We start from the raw sequence: 16,239 nt of genomic DNA on the forward strand, positions 1-16,239 counted from the left end.
ACGACGAGGACCGCTCCGACGAGGCCATGTCAGCGACGAGTTCAAGGGAGCGCACCGCGTCAGCGAGCGAGCATGATATGGAGCTGGGGAAGTCGTCCAGCATGGACGCCGCGCCTGCGACCGAGTCGTCGCATGCCCGCTTGCTGGACGGCAGCCAGGCAGCGGCGGCTGCGAGTCAGTTCCTGCACAGCGCGGGCCATGCGAACTCAGGTGCGATTGCGGCTGTGCTGAGCTACTGCGTCGCGAGTATTTCCATGACCGTGATTAACAAGTATACCGTGTCCGGCGAGAAGTTCACCATGAACCTGCTGGTGCTGCTGTGCCAATGCGTGGTCGGTGTCGTGATGGTCTATGTCGCCAAGCGTTTCGGGCTCATCCAGATTCGCGAGCTGAACAAGCGCGACGTAAAAACGTGGTTCCCGATCTCGACGATGCTGGTATTTGTCATCTACACCGGCAGCAAGGCACTGCAGCATATGGACATTCCCATCTACACTATCTTTAAAAACTTGACCATCATTCTCATTGCGTACGGTGAGCTCCTGTGGTTCAACGGCCGCATCACGCCCATGGTGTTTATGTCATTCGTGTTGATGGTGCTCTCATCGGTCATTGCCGCCTGGCCTGACATCTCGCGACCAGCGACCAAGACGCTGTATTCGCGTGCGATCGAGTCGCTGGCCATGTATACGGGTGTCCCGCATCCTACATCAGGCTGGGGCAACGGCATCCCAGCGCCCCAGTCGCACCACCCGTCCGTGACGAGCACGCGCCCGCACATGTACCATGCGCCCGACGTGTCGCTCGCCGAGTCTATGGCCAAGCAAGCAGCGGCGGCCGCTGCCGCTGCGCCGCCTTCGAACTCGTGGTCGACGAATGGCTACGTCTGGATGCTGGCGAATTGTCTCATTAGCGCGACCTATGTGCTCATCATGCGAAAACGCATCAAGGTCACAGGCTTCAAAGATTGGGATACCATGTTTTACAACAACCTGCTGAGCATTCCTGTGCTCCTTGTCATGTCGCTCCTCGTCGAGAACTGGAGCGCCAAGACATTTGAGCACAACTTCCCTGCTGAGAAGCGTTCGACGCTCATCTTTGCGATCCTGCTTTCGGGCACAGGTGGCGTCTTTATCAGTTACACGACAGCCTGGTGCATCCGTGTCACGAGCAGCACTACATACAGTATGGTGGGCGCGCTAAACAAGCTGCCACTGGCGTTGAGTGGCATCCTGTTCTTTGGAAATGCCGTCACGCCATACAACTCCACTGGCATCGCAGTCGGCTTCATTGCCGGTATCGTGTATGCCGTAGGAAAGAACAAGCAGGCAGAGGCCGCTCGTCTTGCCAATACCGCCGCTACAGGCTCAACGCTTCATGCAGCTCCGAGCGGTGGTCACAAGTCAGATCTCAAGGGCGAAATGCCCCTCCATACGCGCTCGCAGTCATAGAATATTAGGCCCTTTTTTCCACTCCACCTATCTCGACCATGTCTCACCATCGACGCACGCCCAGTTCGAGCGTGGGTGCCTCGTCTCGCAGCCGTGGAGAGCTGAGCACCCTGCTCGAGACGCTGCACATGCCCGAGACGTCGTCAAACGAACGCATGTATGCTCTCGTGCAACTGGAGCATATCGTCTCGCAACGTGTTCTACATGATTTGCCGCATGTCAAGCAGCGGGCGCAGGAGAATGGAACTCGCCGTGCGATGTTCTTTATCCAACTAGAACGCTGCTGTGACTGGTCTGCATACCATCACGGCGTCAAAACGCACCTTGCTGAGCACCTACTCGACCTGCTTGGCCGACTGCACCTTACCCTTCAGGGCACCTATGCCTCGGAGGAGGGCCATTCGATTGCCTCGGAAATGGGCTGTACGATGTCGATCCTACAGGGCATCTGCCTTACAAATGATGCTAGTCGGCAACTATGCTCGTCGAAAAGTTCCTTGGCTCTTCTTTTAGCGATCGCCAAGGCCGAGTACTGTCGACAGCAGCCTGATTCCACCGCCCTGGGCCTCCTTGTACCCCACACACTTGATACCCTTATGTGCATCCTCGTGGACGCTCCCTCGGACGTGCGCCGCTCATTCGAACAGGCTCACGGTCTCTCTATCGTGCGGCGTATTATGAACACGCACAAATCAGTACCGCCGACAAGCCACACTACCCATGCCAAGTGCATCGAGTTCCTCCTGTTCTATCTCCAGGCGAAGGAATTCGAGCAGCAGGCGGCTCAGCAGCTCACAGGGAACGCGGCTCTCTCGGTATTCCAACCGCCTGAAGCTCCAACACCCAAACCCAAGCGCGGGCATGCACGCTCGCGATCTGCCATCACAGCTACACCCTTCTACTCGCCCGCGGCGACGCCCCTTTCCAGGCACCGTGTGATGTCCTATGGCTCGCCTACGAAGCACGTATCCAAAGGCGTTCCTACTATGTTGCCTGAATCCAATCCATTCCTTCTTGCCAAGTCGCGCGACGCTCCTCACGACCCTACCATCCGCACGGCGTCGCGCTCTCTCGAGCCAGAGGCGTCGCCCGTGCGCCGAGACATAGGCCCTCCCTAGCCGCGTAAGTCATATCACGTGACACAACCATGCTCGCTGTTCGCGACGACCTTTTTGAAGCGTCGCGATACCCACCATGTCCGGCCGTCAACAAAAGGTGATGCTGCAGCCGATCAATGTCATTTTTCGGCACCTACAGCAGCAAACGCGCGTATCTTTGTGGCTCTATGATAATGTAGAGTACCGCCTGGAGGGCAAAATCATTGTGCGTAGAAAGACTGTGTGCTAACGTTCAGGGTTTCGATGAGTTCATGAATGTGACACTAGACGAGGTCGAAGAAGTGCGGACAGGCGCGCCAATGGAGCGCAAACCGCTGGGTACGTTCGCAAGCGCATCTTTGCAGGCTAACCACACAGGGCGTCTCTTGCTCAAAGGCGACAACATTGTACGTGCTGGGGCAGCAGTGTCGCGAGTTCTACCTCGTGCACTGTGTCTAGAGGACGTTACTAACACGGACAGACTCTGATTCAGCCTGTATTGTGAGACAGCGCTTGCGTGCTGCCTTGGCTAGCATAGTCGACATCATGTAATTACATAAGCATCTGGGATCACTCTTTTCGGTCGGTGGCGCGCACGCCCCACTCTGATCATCGTCGGCATGCACCGGTAGGAGTAGGATGGTGGTTGCCACCTGTTTCACGCCATCTATGACGTCACTCTTCTGAGCGCTCGATTTTTTATCGGCAACATATTTGATGCTTGCTGATACCATGCCTGAATCCAGCGGAGTGGCTCATGCATGTCTACAATCCAGGCTTCTTCGGCCACTACTCTGCCGCAGTTGAGCATGCCACACCAGTCTGCTCAGCTCCAGATCACGCAACTTTTCCAGTTATCACTAAAGCAGAGTAGTGTGTGGGTTATCAAGCATGCGCTGCATATCCTGATTTTCGCAGTCACCCATATTGTCTGCATGGACTCATATGGTGCCCGCCATCTTTACCGAAACACTCGCCCCTGCATGTCCTTGTATCCATGACTTGGCACAGATAGGCCAAGCCATGCACGCGGATGACGTCTAGACCAATCTGATTATGCATCGCGTTAGCTACCTTTTGCTATATCTTTTCCTCTTTTCTCGCTCCTCTGCGTAATCCGTCTGCCAATCGCACAAGGCATAGTACAGCTTGGTCCTATGAAACCTAGACCCTCTTTCTTGATGGGTCCCAGCTTAGTACCATAGTTATGTTCTTGGTAGCTTACCTAATGTGCGAGAATAAAAATTTCGCTGCCCTGTTCCACCATTCAAGCGATGGCCAAGCCGAGTGAATTGAAGCGCAAGGCGGTCGCCACCCCTGCTACCGTGCCTAGAAAATCCAAGAAAGCGGAAGATGCGCCGATCAAGCGCCAACGCTCCGAAGTAGCGGTCAGAAAGGCAAAGCCTACAAAAGCACATACAGCCGTGCGCAAGGAAACTCACGAACAGCAAGAAACGCACTCACATAAAGTGTCACCTGCTGCACCAGGATCTGCACCGCGTGGCCTGCGCATTGTGGCTGGATCTTATGAGCGCTTTCTTTATGGAATTGAGGGAGTCGTACATCGTGAAGAAGACGGCAACTACACTGTCAGTTTGACGCCCCGGTTCGTATTCCCCGCCCACGTATCGTCGATCCGCTGTGTCGCTTGTGCCGGGCGCGACTCCAAGTGGCTCGCTACAGGTGGTATGGATGAAACTATCAAAGTATGGGATCTACGCCGCCGCAAAGAAGTGGGTGCACTGACAGGCCACGAAGGGACGATTACGTCGCTTTCGTTCCCCACTCGCACCTTTCTGCTATCAGCATCAGAAGACGGCACAATGAATCTGTATCGGACGCGTGACTGGGCTCTTCTTCGAACGATGCGTGGTCACAAGGGCCGCATCAATTCTGCTAGTGCTCACCCAAGTGGTCGTGTGGCCTTGTCTGTGGGAGCTGATCGTATGATCCGCATGTGGGACTTGCGTCGTGGTATGGGATCGGCGTCTGTCAAGATAGGCGCAGAGGCGGAAAAAATCGTTTGGGATACGCAGGGAAAACGTTTCGCTGTACTGACAGGTCGTCAGGTGCTTGTATTCGGCACCAACATGTCGCAGCTCGCTCGCATTGAGCACCCAAAACGCTTACATGATGTGTGCTTTACCCAATCGAACGATAAACACGAGTGGATGCTGGTGCCGACAGAAGCTGGTGTTGTGCATATATACGATGTGGACGATATGCAAGGATCAGAGGATGAAGCGACGCCACGCGAAGTAGCGAGGCTAGTAGGCCACTCGAATCGCGTGCGCAGTGCGTGCGCAACTCATATTCAGGCGGACGATCAGACACAGCACGTGCTTTTTACGACGATTAGCTCGGATGGACTGATTCGTGTGTTCCGTGTGGATGAATCCCGACTGGAACATGAGGCTTCAGCGCACTATGATACGAAAAAGTCGCGTCTGACCTGCCTGAGTTCTGTGGGTTTTGACCCTGATGCCACTGAATTCGATGAAGACGAAGAAGAAGAGGATGATGAAGACGAGGAAGAAGCCGACGACGATGACGACGAGGATTATGATGACGAAATCGATAATGAAGAGCTCGCACGGTTGGAGGAAGAGGTACGTCAAGCTCGCGAAGCTGGCATCATCATTGAGGGTCTTGATGACGAGGAGGAGGAGGAAGAAGAAGAAGAGGAAGAGCAAGAAGAAGATTGAGGAGTTTTTGGTCCTTAGGACGATATGATACTGGGTAGCTTATCCCTTATCGTGAGCATGTTATATAAGCATCATGTATCAGTCGCGTAGATCTGCAAGAATGACGCCATGGGAGAAACGAGTCATTGCGTTGAAACTGCAGCCATGCTTGGCGAGTGTCGCGTGCCTTGATCAGTTCCGCTGACTTTTTCCCCAGCATATTGCATGCTAGAGAGAGATGCAGAACATGTAACAATTCGAAGCCAGCTCGATCCTGACGCGTACAAGAAGAAGGAGCGGGCAGCTCGCCTCAAGATGGACATACAGATCCTTCCTGTCTGTGTGCTTCTATACTTACTGGCCTATATCGACAAGTCTAACATTTCACAAGCCATGCTGGATGGTAAGAACCTTCCAAATGGCAAAGTAGAGGATCCCGGTATATTGACATCGCTGAACATGACACCCCACGAATTTTCCATTGCCCTGACAGTGCTCTTCCCGACGTATATGGCGTTTCAGCTTCCGTCAAATTTGATTATTCGAAAGATAGGACCGCGTATATGGATCCCCACTCTGGCGTTAACTTGGGGTGTCGTTGAGACTCTTCAAGGTCTTGTAACCTCCAAGGCAGGTCTGTATATCAACCGCATCTTTCTTGGCTTAGCAGAAGCAGGTCTCACTCCAGGCATCACGCTCTTGTTGACCTTTTTCTACGTGCCGAAGGAGCTGCAGTTCAGACAGGCCTTTTACTTTACAGGCGCATCACTGAGTGGGTCCTTTTCTGGGCTGCTTGCAACTGCGCTTCGTAAGATGGATGGAATCTCAGGGCAGCACGGCTGGCAGTGGGTATTTTATATTGAGGGTATCTTTACCGTTGCGGTGGCAATCGTATGTTACTTTATTATCCCGAATGGGCCTCGTGGGTGCTTTATGTTGTCACCCCTTGAGCGCGAGCTGATCATACAGCGGCAGCGCGCACCCACGTATCGGTATCAAGACCTTCCACATTTGACACTCAAGCTCAAAGAGGTCGAATTCGAGCCGACGTCGGAAAACGAAGGCCTATTGCTGACGCCACCATGGTACAAAGAGGTTCTGCGAACGTTTACTGATGAGCGCGTGTATTTGACGGGTATCCTGGGCTTTTGCGTCAGCCTGCCCATCTTTTCCTTCACGAATTTCATGCCAAGTATCATCAAAGGCATGGGCGATTATTCGACAGTCAAGTCCATGCTCTTGTCTTGCCCCCCATTCGCCGCCTCGTTTGTGTACAGCTTGTGCATGGCCTTCGTGGCTGATCGGCTGCAGTTGCGGTATCTTTCTGTGATGTTGAGTTTCATTATTACACTCGTGGGCCTAGCCGTCCTGTGGGGATGCGATGAGCCCATGCATCGGTATGGGGGCATCTTTATGGTGGCTGCCGGCAGTTATTCGGGCCCGCCGTGCATGTTCGCGTGGATGGCCAACAATTCCGCTGGGTACTACAAGCGGACAAGTGCCTTGGCCTTCGTCCACATGATGGACAATGCAAGCGGACTTGTCGCGGCCTGGCTCTTTAACACGCACACCGAAGCACCACGCTTTTTACGTGGCACTGCCACCAACCTCGCTATCACGCTGCTTGGCATTGTGGTAGCCACGATCCAGGAGTGTCGAATTTGGCAGGAACGTCGTCAGCGTGCGTGTGGACGTCGTGATGAATGCGTGGTTGAACTGTATCGAAGAACGCATTGGCCACGGGAGGTGCTGCGCTCGTACTTGGGCGATAGGCACCCCGAGTTTCTCTTGGAGCTGTGAGCCTAGACGAACTTGACACCCAAATTCTCGTCTCCCTCCGTGGCACTACTGCCAAAGATTTGTGCACACTTGCGTGCAACGAGCGTATCGAGGGCCTGTCGTAGCATGTGGGGCGGTAAGCCTAGTCGTTCCACGCATACACTGTGCTGCAGCTCATAGAGCGTCAACACCACTCTTGTTTGTCCTGTGTCTTTGACCCAGGCGTAGATTTGATCGCCCCACTCTGACGGTGTGTGCCAATACACCCAAATTCTGTTTCCCGGCTCGACATGGTATGTCGGCAGAGCCCGCGCGGCTGATACGCTCAACGCATGTGTGCGTCGATCCGGCTCGACCTGCCCGACCTTGGGCGCCTTGTAGCCACGCGGAAGCGGAGGATCGTAGATGGCACGGCCCTTGTCTACCATGTACGCGAAGATAAGCCGAATCGTGTCGGGGGACAGTGCGCGATCCAATTCGCGGTGGCAGAACAGGTCTGATGTGCGTTCCCATTCGCCATCCACGTCCAGCTGAAAACGTCGATGTGCTGCGCAGTAAGACAGGATCAAGCGCATCCACAGATCAACTTGCAGTGCCATAGTCTGTGCATTGGGCTGAAGAGTGTAAAAGGGCGCAAATGCATGTACCTCAGGGAAGCTGTATGAGGCAGCGTCTCCCTCGTTCGGCGCCATGATCGTAGCTGTGACGCGCGTCCCACGCTGCGATGTCTTACATAATACGGAGGGGAGGGTCAGTTCCGGCAGGACGTGTGGGCAGTGGCTACATCTCATGTCGCATGTGCCGACAGCCGATGGCGAGGCCGAGGTGCCCCACGAGCCTTCGACAACAGCCTTATCTGCCCCTATACCGGCGCAACCAGAGGACGTGCAGCGTGACGATGAGTCGCACGCTGCACGTGAGCCGCTATCAAGCGCGGAGAACCCCATGCGCCTGAGCTCGATGATCTCTGATGAGCCGCCGCGTGAGCCAGAAACTCATGCGCCCGTGCCAGACGAAGTACACCGTATACCATATCATGATGATGCGTACGCTGTGCCTGTTCCCCGATCTGCCTATGAGATGCCACGTGAGCCAAGTCGTGTAACCAAGACGGAGCATGACGACGAGGAGGCACCTGCGCCTCACCCGCACCATCACCATCACCATCATCATCACCACCATCATACCTCGCATTCGACGGCTTATGCTCCTCCCATTCATCAGCCGTTGGCTCCGCGGAAAGACGAAGCGCAGGCACCCGGCAAGGAGGTCACACCACCCACATACCACCCGGGACCGCATCATCATCACCACCACCACCATCATCATCACCATGCCATGCCCCATACCCAACTGCCTCACCATCATCACCATCACCATCCCCACGCCCCACACCACCACCACCACCACCACCACCACCGTGTCACGCCGCCGGCGAGCGAGGAGACACATCCAGCTCCAGCGATGGAAGAGCAAGTCCAGGCCGCCGAGACACAGACTGAGTTAGCGCCCATGTCACCCCTGGAACATAAGCTCCGTGAACTCGCGAGTGGGCCGCGTGTGGACAACGAGCCTGTGTGGCAGTTTTTGGACCACTGTGAACAAATGGAGGAAATTAGGCGCATGGAGCAACGCGGGGAAGCAGGAGCGCAGCCGAAGAATTTGCCCCTTTTCGGTCTTGGTTTGGATCGGGGTCGTGCTGTGCGGCATTTAGGCTCGATTCTGTACGATCCCACCGGCGCTTCATCGATCCCAACAGAGTTGCTGGTCAACAATATCGGTGCAACGATCGAGGTGCGTATTAGTGGCCGTTCCATTGGTCTCGGTATCACCGAAGACGAATGGCGTCGAGAAGAAGCCAAGCTACAGGCGGAAGTGAATGAGCGTATTGCTCGTGAGGCGGACCAGGGCATGGCGCCTACGCTCGCTCTGGACCGTGCGTCCTCGTATATGCCTCCTTCAGACGAGTTCCGCGGACGTTGGCGGCTAGGCTGGCGAGGATTGGAGCATGCTCGCATCAATCGCGAGATTCGACTCACACATGCATGGAACGAGCGACGAGCACAGGAGCGCATGCACAAGCGCGTGCGCCGCACGGTGCCAGCGGAGCAGCTGCCATCCTCCTCACTCCCGCCGCTGCCTGTCCACACACTTGACGAACCGACGCTCGAACGTGCCGCTTGGAAATTTTGGGGCCAGCGCAGCTTGGAATCCCGCCAACTCTGGGGCACGGACGTGTACACGGACGATTCAGACGTGCTTGCTATGTGTGTCCATGCGGGCTGGATTGAGGCGCCGCACATTCCCGGCGTGCCTGAGTGGCTCTGTGGTGGCGGCTGTCCTCGTGTTGCCAAGGCATGGAAGGCCCTCTCTGACCGCGAAGTCGAGCAGCTGGGTGGGCCGCCGGCACCGCCGCAAGCACATGCACCCGTGCGAATCGTGCCGACATCCACCTGTGATCTCTCTGTAATCCTACGAATCGCGCCAAAGCTGGTGCTGTACAAGGGCTCCCACCGTGGCGGCATCCAAAGTCGGAGCTGGGGAAATACACACGACGGAGTCAGTTTGGTGGTGGAAAGTGTGGAGCTTCGTTCTCCAAACTATGCTACCTGTGGCGGACGGCGATCAGCCAAGGCGCGCATGTCGCACATGTCACAGCTTCGGCAGGCGGCCACGGCAGATCATAAGCTGCCGCCGCTGCCGCCGCATGCATGCGCTGACCAAAAGGGCATAGCTTTGCCGTCTCTGCCACCACCAGGTGCTCGCGTATTTTGGGATACACAGCGATCTTAATGTACCATGGACACGCGCACAAGCACACAGGCGTGTGTATGACGACGTGCTCTCTTGGCGTGGTTGATATCTGCTATGCAATACACCCCACATACCGAGCTCGCGTTTGCAAGGTACCTTGGCATAGCATTGTGACACTCCAGCGACGCTGGGGTCTCGTGTTCACCCTGTTGGTTCTACTAGCCGCTATAGTACCGATCACCGTAATCACCCAGACCTGGAAGAATATAATTGCGGTCAGATAGCTTGGTATCAACCCAGGCCGAAATTACACGCACGTCTGGGAATGCCTTCCACACATTGTGAAGACCCTCAGGGCTCGCAATCATGTTGAGGAACAAAATCTTGCTGGGCTGGACGCCGTGATCCACCAACACCTGCATCGCCTGGATGGCCGATCCGCCCGTTGCCAGCATCGGATCAAGAAGAAGGACCCAGCGATCCGCAATATCTTCTGGCAACTTGGCGTAAAATAGCTTCGGCTTGGCGGTATCTTCGTCGCGCTGGATCAGAATCTTGCCTATGCGCACACTGCGACAGCACTCTCGGAGACCCGCCTCCATAGCTTCACCGGCCCTGAGTATTGACACACCACATATCCGGCCCTGAAATGCAACGCCACGGTATGGTACGCCCGTCGGCGTGTTGACCGTGTGCTCGAACACAGGCAAATGATTCAGACCCTCTTCGACTAAGAGCCGAATAATTCGGTCCGAGTAGAAGATAAAGTCGGAGCGCTGTGTGTTCTTGTCACGAATGATCGTGAGGAGAGCATGCAGCTGCGGCGTCTGTGGCATCCGCTCTGCATTGGGCGGGAGCGTCGGCGATCCTGATGAGACGCCTGACATGGCTCGTGGCCTACCCTGGCTCCTCGAGGCCCATCGGTGGTGGTGGAGCTGTCTTATCTAAGCACGGAGGCCTCTCGTCCCATCGCCAGTCGTCCCCCTTTGCCACTTGCCTTTTTCCCTTGCAGCATGTCGGTGGTAGCGCCAACCCGTGAGCAAATTTTGATGCTGTACCGAGCGCACCTTGCGACGGCGCGCTCTTTTGCATCTTACAACTTCCGCGAATACTTCGTGCGTCGCACTCGCGACCAGTTCCGAGCACTCTTGTACCCAGAGACGTCGTCGGCTGCAGAGAACGTGAACGCAAGCAACAGCTTGCTCTCCAACGTGCCGACTACCAATAAGGCCATGCCGTCGGTGCAGCCCATGTCGGCGGACAAACTGAGCAAATTTTACCAAGAGGCTACGGAAGAGCTCCAAGTGCTCCAGCGCGCGGCCATTACGAACCGCATGTATGCCGGCGAGCGCTTAGTCGTGGAGGACGAGGCGCATCGTGAATGGATCGTGCGGTCCTCGGACGACCTGGGTCGTGAGGCAGCATCGTAGGTGGATACCCATAAGGATGTAGGCATGTATATCTATCCAATTCTAATCAAATGAGGGTTATTCTTTCTCGCACGTATCCAAATCCCAGTTGCGGCGCAGCCTGTCCATGAATAGGCGGAACGTTGCGAGCGAGCCCTTTTCGTGTGTCAATGTCACACTAGTCGCGAAGGATGGCGTTAACGTCGATGGTCCACCCCCCAGCACGGGCGACATGGGGCGGTTGGAGCGTGGATCAAAGCCTGGCATGCCCGGCGACGTCGGAGTCACATTACGGCCTCCTCTCTGCGAGCGCACGGGCAAAATAGTGTACTCGACGCGGAAGCGCATTGGTTTGCATGTCTGCGCAGTTTGACCCATCTTGGGGTCAAACAACTTCTCGAGCAGGTACTGCTTTGGGCCCTGCTGCGTGAGTGGATAGCTCATCTGCGCCCGCGACATGGCCGTGGGCGTTGCGCCCAATTGGGCCAGCAGAGCATCACATTCTTTCATCGTAAGTGTGAGGTTTTCGACAGACATCAGGACGTGCATCTGGCGCCTGGGTAAAAGGCCATGGAACCATGACTGCCGCGCACCAATCGACTGCGCATCGCCACCCATCGGCGACGTGGGCCGCTGAGGCACATGTGGGGCGTCGGAGTCAACGCCAATAATGTCCAGGCCGAGGCCCTTGGGCTCGTCATCATGGCCACGCAGTGCGCCCATAAAGCTCCGGCGCGTGCGCACTGTCCAATTACTGCTGCCTGTGCCAGATGACACCGTGCGACCTGATGGCTTGGGCGACGCCACCGACGAGCTGCGACTGGCCAAGTCAAATGGACTCTGGGGTCGCCGTGGGCTGCCAAGCGGACTTGATGGCTGTTGCGGAGGTGGCATAGTTTTGGGTCGGGAAGCTGACGTCGTCGGACTGGTTGGGCGTCCGGGCGATGCCATCGGACTTTGTGATCGGCCTGGCGACGAGGGACCAGGCTGGGATGGTCGGCTTGCGGACGCCATAGGGCTCGACACGGGCACCCTGCTCGGCATGCTCGGGCTGGTTGGTCGGCTTGCGGGCGTCACAGGGCTCGACATGGGCACCCTGCTCGGCATGGTCGGGCTGGTGGGTCGGCCGGCAGACACGGCAGGATTCGACAAAGGTACCCTGCTCGGCATAGTCGGGCTCGATGGACGACCCATGCCCACGGACAAATTCGGCTTGGGCGACGTCGGCAGGGGCGATACTGGACGTACAGACATGGCAGGATGCGGGCTCTGGGGCAGTGGCGGCGATGCTGTCGGCGGCCTCGTGGGCATGCGCTGTCCGACCGGTGGCTGCTTGCTTGAAGGCATCGCAGCACCAGGACGCATATGAGGACTGGCCGGAGGGCTGTCGAGTGTCTGCGACATGCGTGGCGACTTGAGCTCGCCCGGCGGTGGGATATCGCGAGCGCCTTGGGGTTGCCGAACCTGGGGCATGCCCGGCACCTGAGCTCGGCCTTCGCTCTGTCGCGGTCGGAGCGGCGCGCGTGTCGTGGGTGCTGGATTTTGATTCTTGGCATGCCGTGCAAAGGCCGCATACACGGGCGTCTGGATACGCTTAGACGCACCCGCTTGGGTGTCAGGCAGAGATGGCTCGTGGCTTGCAACAAGCAAAGAGTCTTCATTCGCATCGTCATAGCGATTCGCGCTCTGTACAGATGCATCAGGCTCAGAGTCAGACGATAATGACATGGAAGGCGCCGGCTGCGATTTCGCCGGCTGCGCTAATTTCGCCGGCTGCGCTGCCTGAGCTGGCGGCGCCTGCGATGTGGGCATCGGCATGGCCATCGACGTGCTCATAGCATCGAGCGAGTCGAGTTCATCAGCAATCTCACGCATAAACATGCGCATTAATGAATCTTCACCGGTGCTATCATCACGACCATTTTGCGATACAGAACGCGCTGGTTGTGACAAAGAAGGCAGACGCTGTTTCCATGCAGCAGCATCGGGCGGAGCGGCCTGTGACACTGGCTCCTTTTGAGTGGGTCGAATCGTGCTCGCAGCCTGCACCACCGGCTTATTTGTTTCAGGCTCCACAACCTGTTCAGATACACGGGGCATCTTGGGCACCTCAGTCGAAGGCACAGGCTTGCGTGGCAGCGATGCGCCAAACGCAAGAGTAGATGCCTTCGTCGATGGACGGATGGTCGTCGATTCCATCACAGGTGGCGCAGGACGGACATCCATCGAGCTTCGCGAAGAACTGCCTGACGCTTGTCTGATCGATGCAAACGAGGGCTTGCGTCCAGTCAGTGTCGTGAACAGGGACGACAAACGTCGGCCCGATGCATCTTCACGCGATGGCATCTGCTTAGACTCAGCCACTTCACGAGCTTGCTCCGCACGAGCCCTTTCAAGGCGAATCTGCTCGGCTTTGAGTTGCTCAGTCTTTGTCTGTTCGGCCTTTGCTCGTTGGACTTTGAGCTGTTCTGTCTTGGCTTGCTCTATCCGGACTTGTTCCTTAAGCCTTACAGCCTTGTCTTGCTCGGCCTTGAGCTGCTCAGCCCTTACTTGCTCGATCTTTGCTTGTTCGGCCTTGAGCTGCTCAGCCTTGACTTGTTCGATCTTTGCTTGCTCAGCCCTTGCTTGCTCGACTTTAGCTTGCTCGACTCTAGCTTGCTCGATCTTTGCTTGTTCGGCCTTGAGCTGCTCAGCCTTGGCTTGTTCGATCTTTGCTTGCTCAGCCTTGGCTTGTTCGATCTTTGCTTGCTCAGCCTTGGCTTGTTCGATCTTTGCTTGTTCAGCCCTTGCTTGTTCAGCCCTTGCCTGCTCAATTCTGCGCTGCTCAGTCATTATGCGCTCAGCCTTGAGTTGCTCCATCCGACGCTTCTCTGCCTCGAGCTGTTCGTTCTTGAGTTGCTCTGACCGTGCATGCTCAGCACGCACTTGCTCGATGAGCCATACAGAAGCTGCATTGCTGGCTGGCGCCTGAGCAGTATCCTTGGAGCTGTAATCCTCATCCACTGACATGCTCTTCAACGTCGAATTACTTGATGAGTCCATCCTACCAGCTGTACGACCAGGCGCAGTGCGAGGTGGTGTTGAGGTAAGCTGAGCGGCCGCTGGCGGTCCCACGGGCGTGACTACAGGCGCAGGCTCACGCTCATCGAGACCCTCATGTAACACACTGACCTGGCGATGTTCAATAGGGTCTTGTACAGCCTGCGTTAATGGCGTTCCCATAGATGCTGGAACGATGGGTGGCGCTACGCGGGGTGAGATGGGCTGCGATTCCGCGCTCGATGGAGCCGTGGTGACGAGCGGAGGTGCTTGTGCGCTGGCCTGCTTGAGCTGGAGCCGTTCGTCCTCGTCGAGGTCATCTGCCTCTTCTTCGTCGTCAGAACTGTGCGTATCACGGTGGATTACAAGGAGTGTATAAAATGTCTTTTGCCAGTTCTGTCCTGACTGGAGAAGCCTTCGGATAATCTGCTCGTGCGAAAGTTCCGGCCACAATGTACTGAGGTTGCCAAGAATGTCTGGGTCGATCTCTGCTAGCCGGATGGGTTCCTTCGACAAGGTGCCGACTTCCGATGTGACGGGATTTTGGGAAGAAAGTCGGCCATTGTCAGTGAACCACGGATGCGAGCAAATCTCCTGCATGCTGGCGCGTTTCTTCGGGTCCACCTGAAGCATACGGCTAATGAGGTCTTGAACGGAGGGTTCCAGGTGCGATGGCATGGCAAACTTGCCAGAACGTACCTTGCCCAAGAGTACTTGGATGTTGGGATCGTCAAAAGGAAGGCGGCCGCACAAAAGAGCGAATAGGATAATACCGCAACTCCAAATATCACTCGCTGTACCATCGTATGTCATACCACTTACAATCTCTGGACTTGCGTAATGCGGGCTTCCGCAGCTCGTTTCCAGCATCTTCTCCGTTGGCTGAAGCGCAGCCATACCAAAATCTGCAATCTTGACCGTGCTGCGTGAGCCATCGAGCAGCAAGTTCTCAGGCTTCAAGTCACGGTGGCAAATACTGAAGGTGTGGCAGTAATCCACACCAAATATAATTTGCCGGAAATACTGCCGGGCCTCATGTGGTTGAAGACGGCCACGCGCCACGAGATAGTCGAACAACTCGCCTCCTGCGACGTACTCCATCACAAGAAAAAGCTCTTTGCTCGTTTCATACACGTCCCACAAACCTAGCAAATTCGGGTGCACAATGAGCTTCATGATCACAATTTCACGCTCGATGCCAAGTGTGAGTTTGTCTTGTTTCGCGCTCAGATCCCGCAGACTCATGCGGCTATTGATGAGCATCTGCTTTGGAATGATCTTGACGGCTGCTAGCTGCTGCGTGCGCGTATGTATCGCGAGACGAACGCGGCCTGATGCACCTTGCCCGATCAGCTTACCCAATTTCCATGGACCCACATGGGGCGGGTCATTGTAGTGGCGCTTCTTCTCACGCTCGAACCGTGTTTGAGGTCGTCCTCCGTTTACTCCGACGGGCGGTGGCACTGGCTGCACCTGTGCCGTAGAAATGGGTGGAGCGGGTCGGATGTCAGACGGCGTAGGTCCTCGTCGTGCAGCCTGTGCCGATTTAAGTGGTGGTGCGACAGGGCGTGTTGCTTCGCGATTGTTCGACGCGGATCGCTTGTCGAAAATCGAAGCCATGTCTTTGGTACGCTTGCGCGTACCAAGCGTGTTAGTAGCGACCTGTAACGGCTGTGCTACAGTACGCAGCGCAGACGCAGGGCGTGATGCCCTGGATTGTAGTGGCGCCCCTGCAGATGAGTACTGTGCGGACATCATGCACACAGTCTACTGGGCAGCAGGTCACAATAAACGAGCGTCGAAGTCTGCTCACCAAGCCAGGTCGAAACGAAGCGGATGGGAAAATTGGTGCTCGTGGCCGGAGTGACTGACGTCGCAGGGTCTGGCGCCGCGTCGCGCGCACCTGCAAGGCAGACGTGCATTGCTTCATCATGCATGCTATACGTGGAGGCATTGCATAATGCGCGGCTGGTGGCCCCTTGCGCGTGTCGTGCACTGGAGGAAGTCGTATATCACGTGCATATTC

General features: G+C 56.2%; 10 protein-coding genes across 10 annotated transcripts; 7 read left to right on the forward strand and 3 right to left on the reverse strand.

Annotated features, from left to right (window-relative positions):
- Positions 1–26: 26 nt before the first annotated feature.
- MRET_2249 (GDP-mannose transporter) lies at positions 27–1,451 on the forward strand (the record flags this gene model as incomplete). The annotated part of the gene is made up of 1 exon (XM_027628876.1): positions 27–1,451. The coding sequence occupies one exon, from the start codon at positions 27–29 to the stop codon at positions 1,449–1,451; it is 1,425 nt and encodes a 474-aa protein (XP_027484780.1).
- A 38-nt stretch (positions 1,452–1,489) lies between these two features.
- On the forward strand, positions 1,490–2,569 carry MRET_2250 (cell division control protein 14; the record flags this gene model as incomplete). Its single annotated transcript, XM_027628877.1, has 1 exon — positions 1,490–2,569. One exon carries the CDS (start codon positions 1,490–1,492, stop codon positions 2,567–2,569), a length of 1,080 nt encoding a protein of 359 aa, XP_027484079.1.
- A 76-nt stretch (positions 2,570–2,645) lies between these two features.
- MRET_2251 (small nuclear ribonucleoprotein E) lies at positions 2,646–3,053 on the forward strand (the record flags this gene model as incomplete). Its single annotated transcript, XM_027628878.1, has 4 exons — positions 2,646–2,774; positions 2,806–2,887; positions 2,927–2,955; positions 3,030–3,053. 4 exons carry the CDS (start codon positions 2,646–2,648, stop codon positions 3,051–3,053), a joined length of 264 nt encoding a protein of 87 aa, XP_027484080.1.
- A 769-nt stretch (positions 3,054–3,822) lies between these two features.
- On the forward strand, positions 3,823–5,253 carry MRET_2252 (protein MAK11; the record flags this gene model as incomplete). The annotated part of the gene is made up of 1 exon (XM_027628879.1): positions 3,823–5,253. The coding sequence occupies one exon, from the start codon at positions 3,823–3,825 to the stop codon at positions 5,251–5,253; it is 1,431 nt and encodes a 476-aa protein (XP_027484077.1).
- A 204-nt stretch (positions 5,254–5,457) lies between these two features.
- Positions 5,458–7,032, forward strand: MRET_2253 (transporter; the record flags this gene model as incomplete). Its single annotated transcript, XM_027628880.1, has 1 exon — positions 5,458–7,032. One exon carries the CDS (start codon positions 5,458–5,460, stop codon positions 7,030–7,032), a length of 1,575 nt encoding a protein of 524 aa, XP_027484157.1.
- Positions 7,033–7,034: 2 nt separating this feature from the next.
- MRET_2254 (ESCRT-II complex subunit VPS25) lies at positions 7,035–7,703 on the reverse strand (the record flags this gene model as incomplete). The annotated part of the gene is made up of 1 exon (XM_027628881.1): positions 7,035–7,703. The coding sequence occupies one exon, from the start codon at positions 7,701–7,703 to the stop codon at positions 7,035–7,037; it is 669 nt and encodes a 222-aa protein (XP_027484159.1).
- A 97-nt stretch (positions 7,704–7,800) lies between these two features.
- MRET_2255 (uncharacterized protein) lies at positions 7,801–9,804 on the forward strand (the record flags this gene model as incomplete). The annotated part of the gene is made up of 1 exon (XM_027628882.1): positions 7,801–9,804. The coding sequence occupies one exon, from the start codon at positions 7,801–7,803 to the stop codon at positions 9,802–9,804; it is 2,004 nt and encodes a 667-aa protein (XP_027484160.1).
- A 179-nt stretch (positions 9,805–9,983) lies between these two features.
- Positions 9,984–10,652, reverse strand: MRET_2256 (uracil phosphoribosyltransferase; the record flags this gene model as incomplete). The annotated part of the gene is made up of 1 exon (XM_027628883.1): positions 9,984–10,652. One exon carries the CDS (start codon positions 10,650–10,652, stop codon positions 9,984–9,986), a length of 669 nt encoding a protein of 222 aa, XP_027484081.1.
- A 126-nt stretch (positions 10,653–10,778) lies between these two features.
- Positions 10,779–11,195, forward strand: MRET_2257 (LYR motif protein 4; the record flags this gene model as incomplete). The annotated part of the gene is made up of 1 exon (XM_027628884.1): positions 10,779–11,195. The coding sequence occupies one exon, from the start codon at positions 10,779–10,781 to the stop codon at positions 11,193–11,195; it is 417 nt and encodes a 138-aa protein (XP_027484082.1).
- A 57-nt stretch (positions 11,196–11,252) lies between these two features.
- MRET_2258 (serine/threonine-protein kinase) lies at positions 11,253–15,971 on the reverse strand (the record flags this gene model as incomplete). Its single annotated transcript, XM_027628885.1, has 1 exon — positions 11,253–15,971. One exon carries the CDS (start codon positions 15,969–15,971, stop codon positions 11,253–11,255), a length of 4,719 nt encoding a protein of 1,572 aa, XP_027484718.1.
- Positions 15,972–16,239: the final 268 nt, after the last annotated feature.

The sequence above is a fragment of the Malassezia restricta genome, chromosome III, assembly GCF_003290485.1.
Source record: "Malassezia restricta chromosome III, complete sequence".
Taxonomy (NCBI): domain Eukaryota; kingdom Fungi; phylum Basidiomycota; class Malasseziomycetes; order Malasseziales; family Malasseziaceae; genus Malassezia; species Malassezia restricta.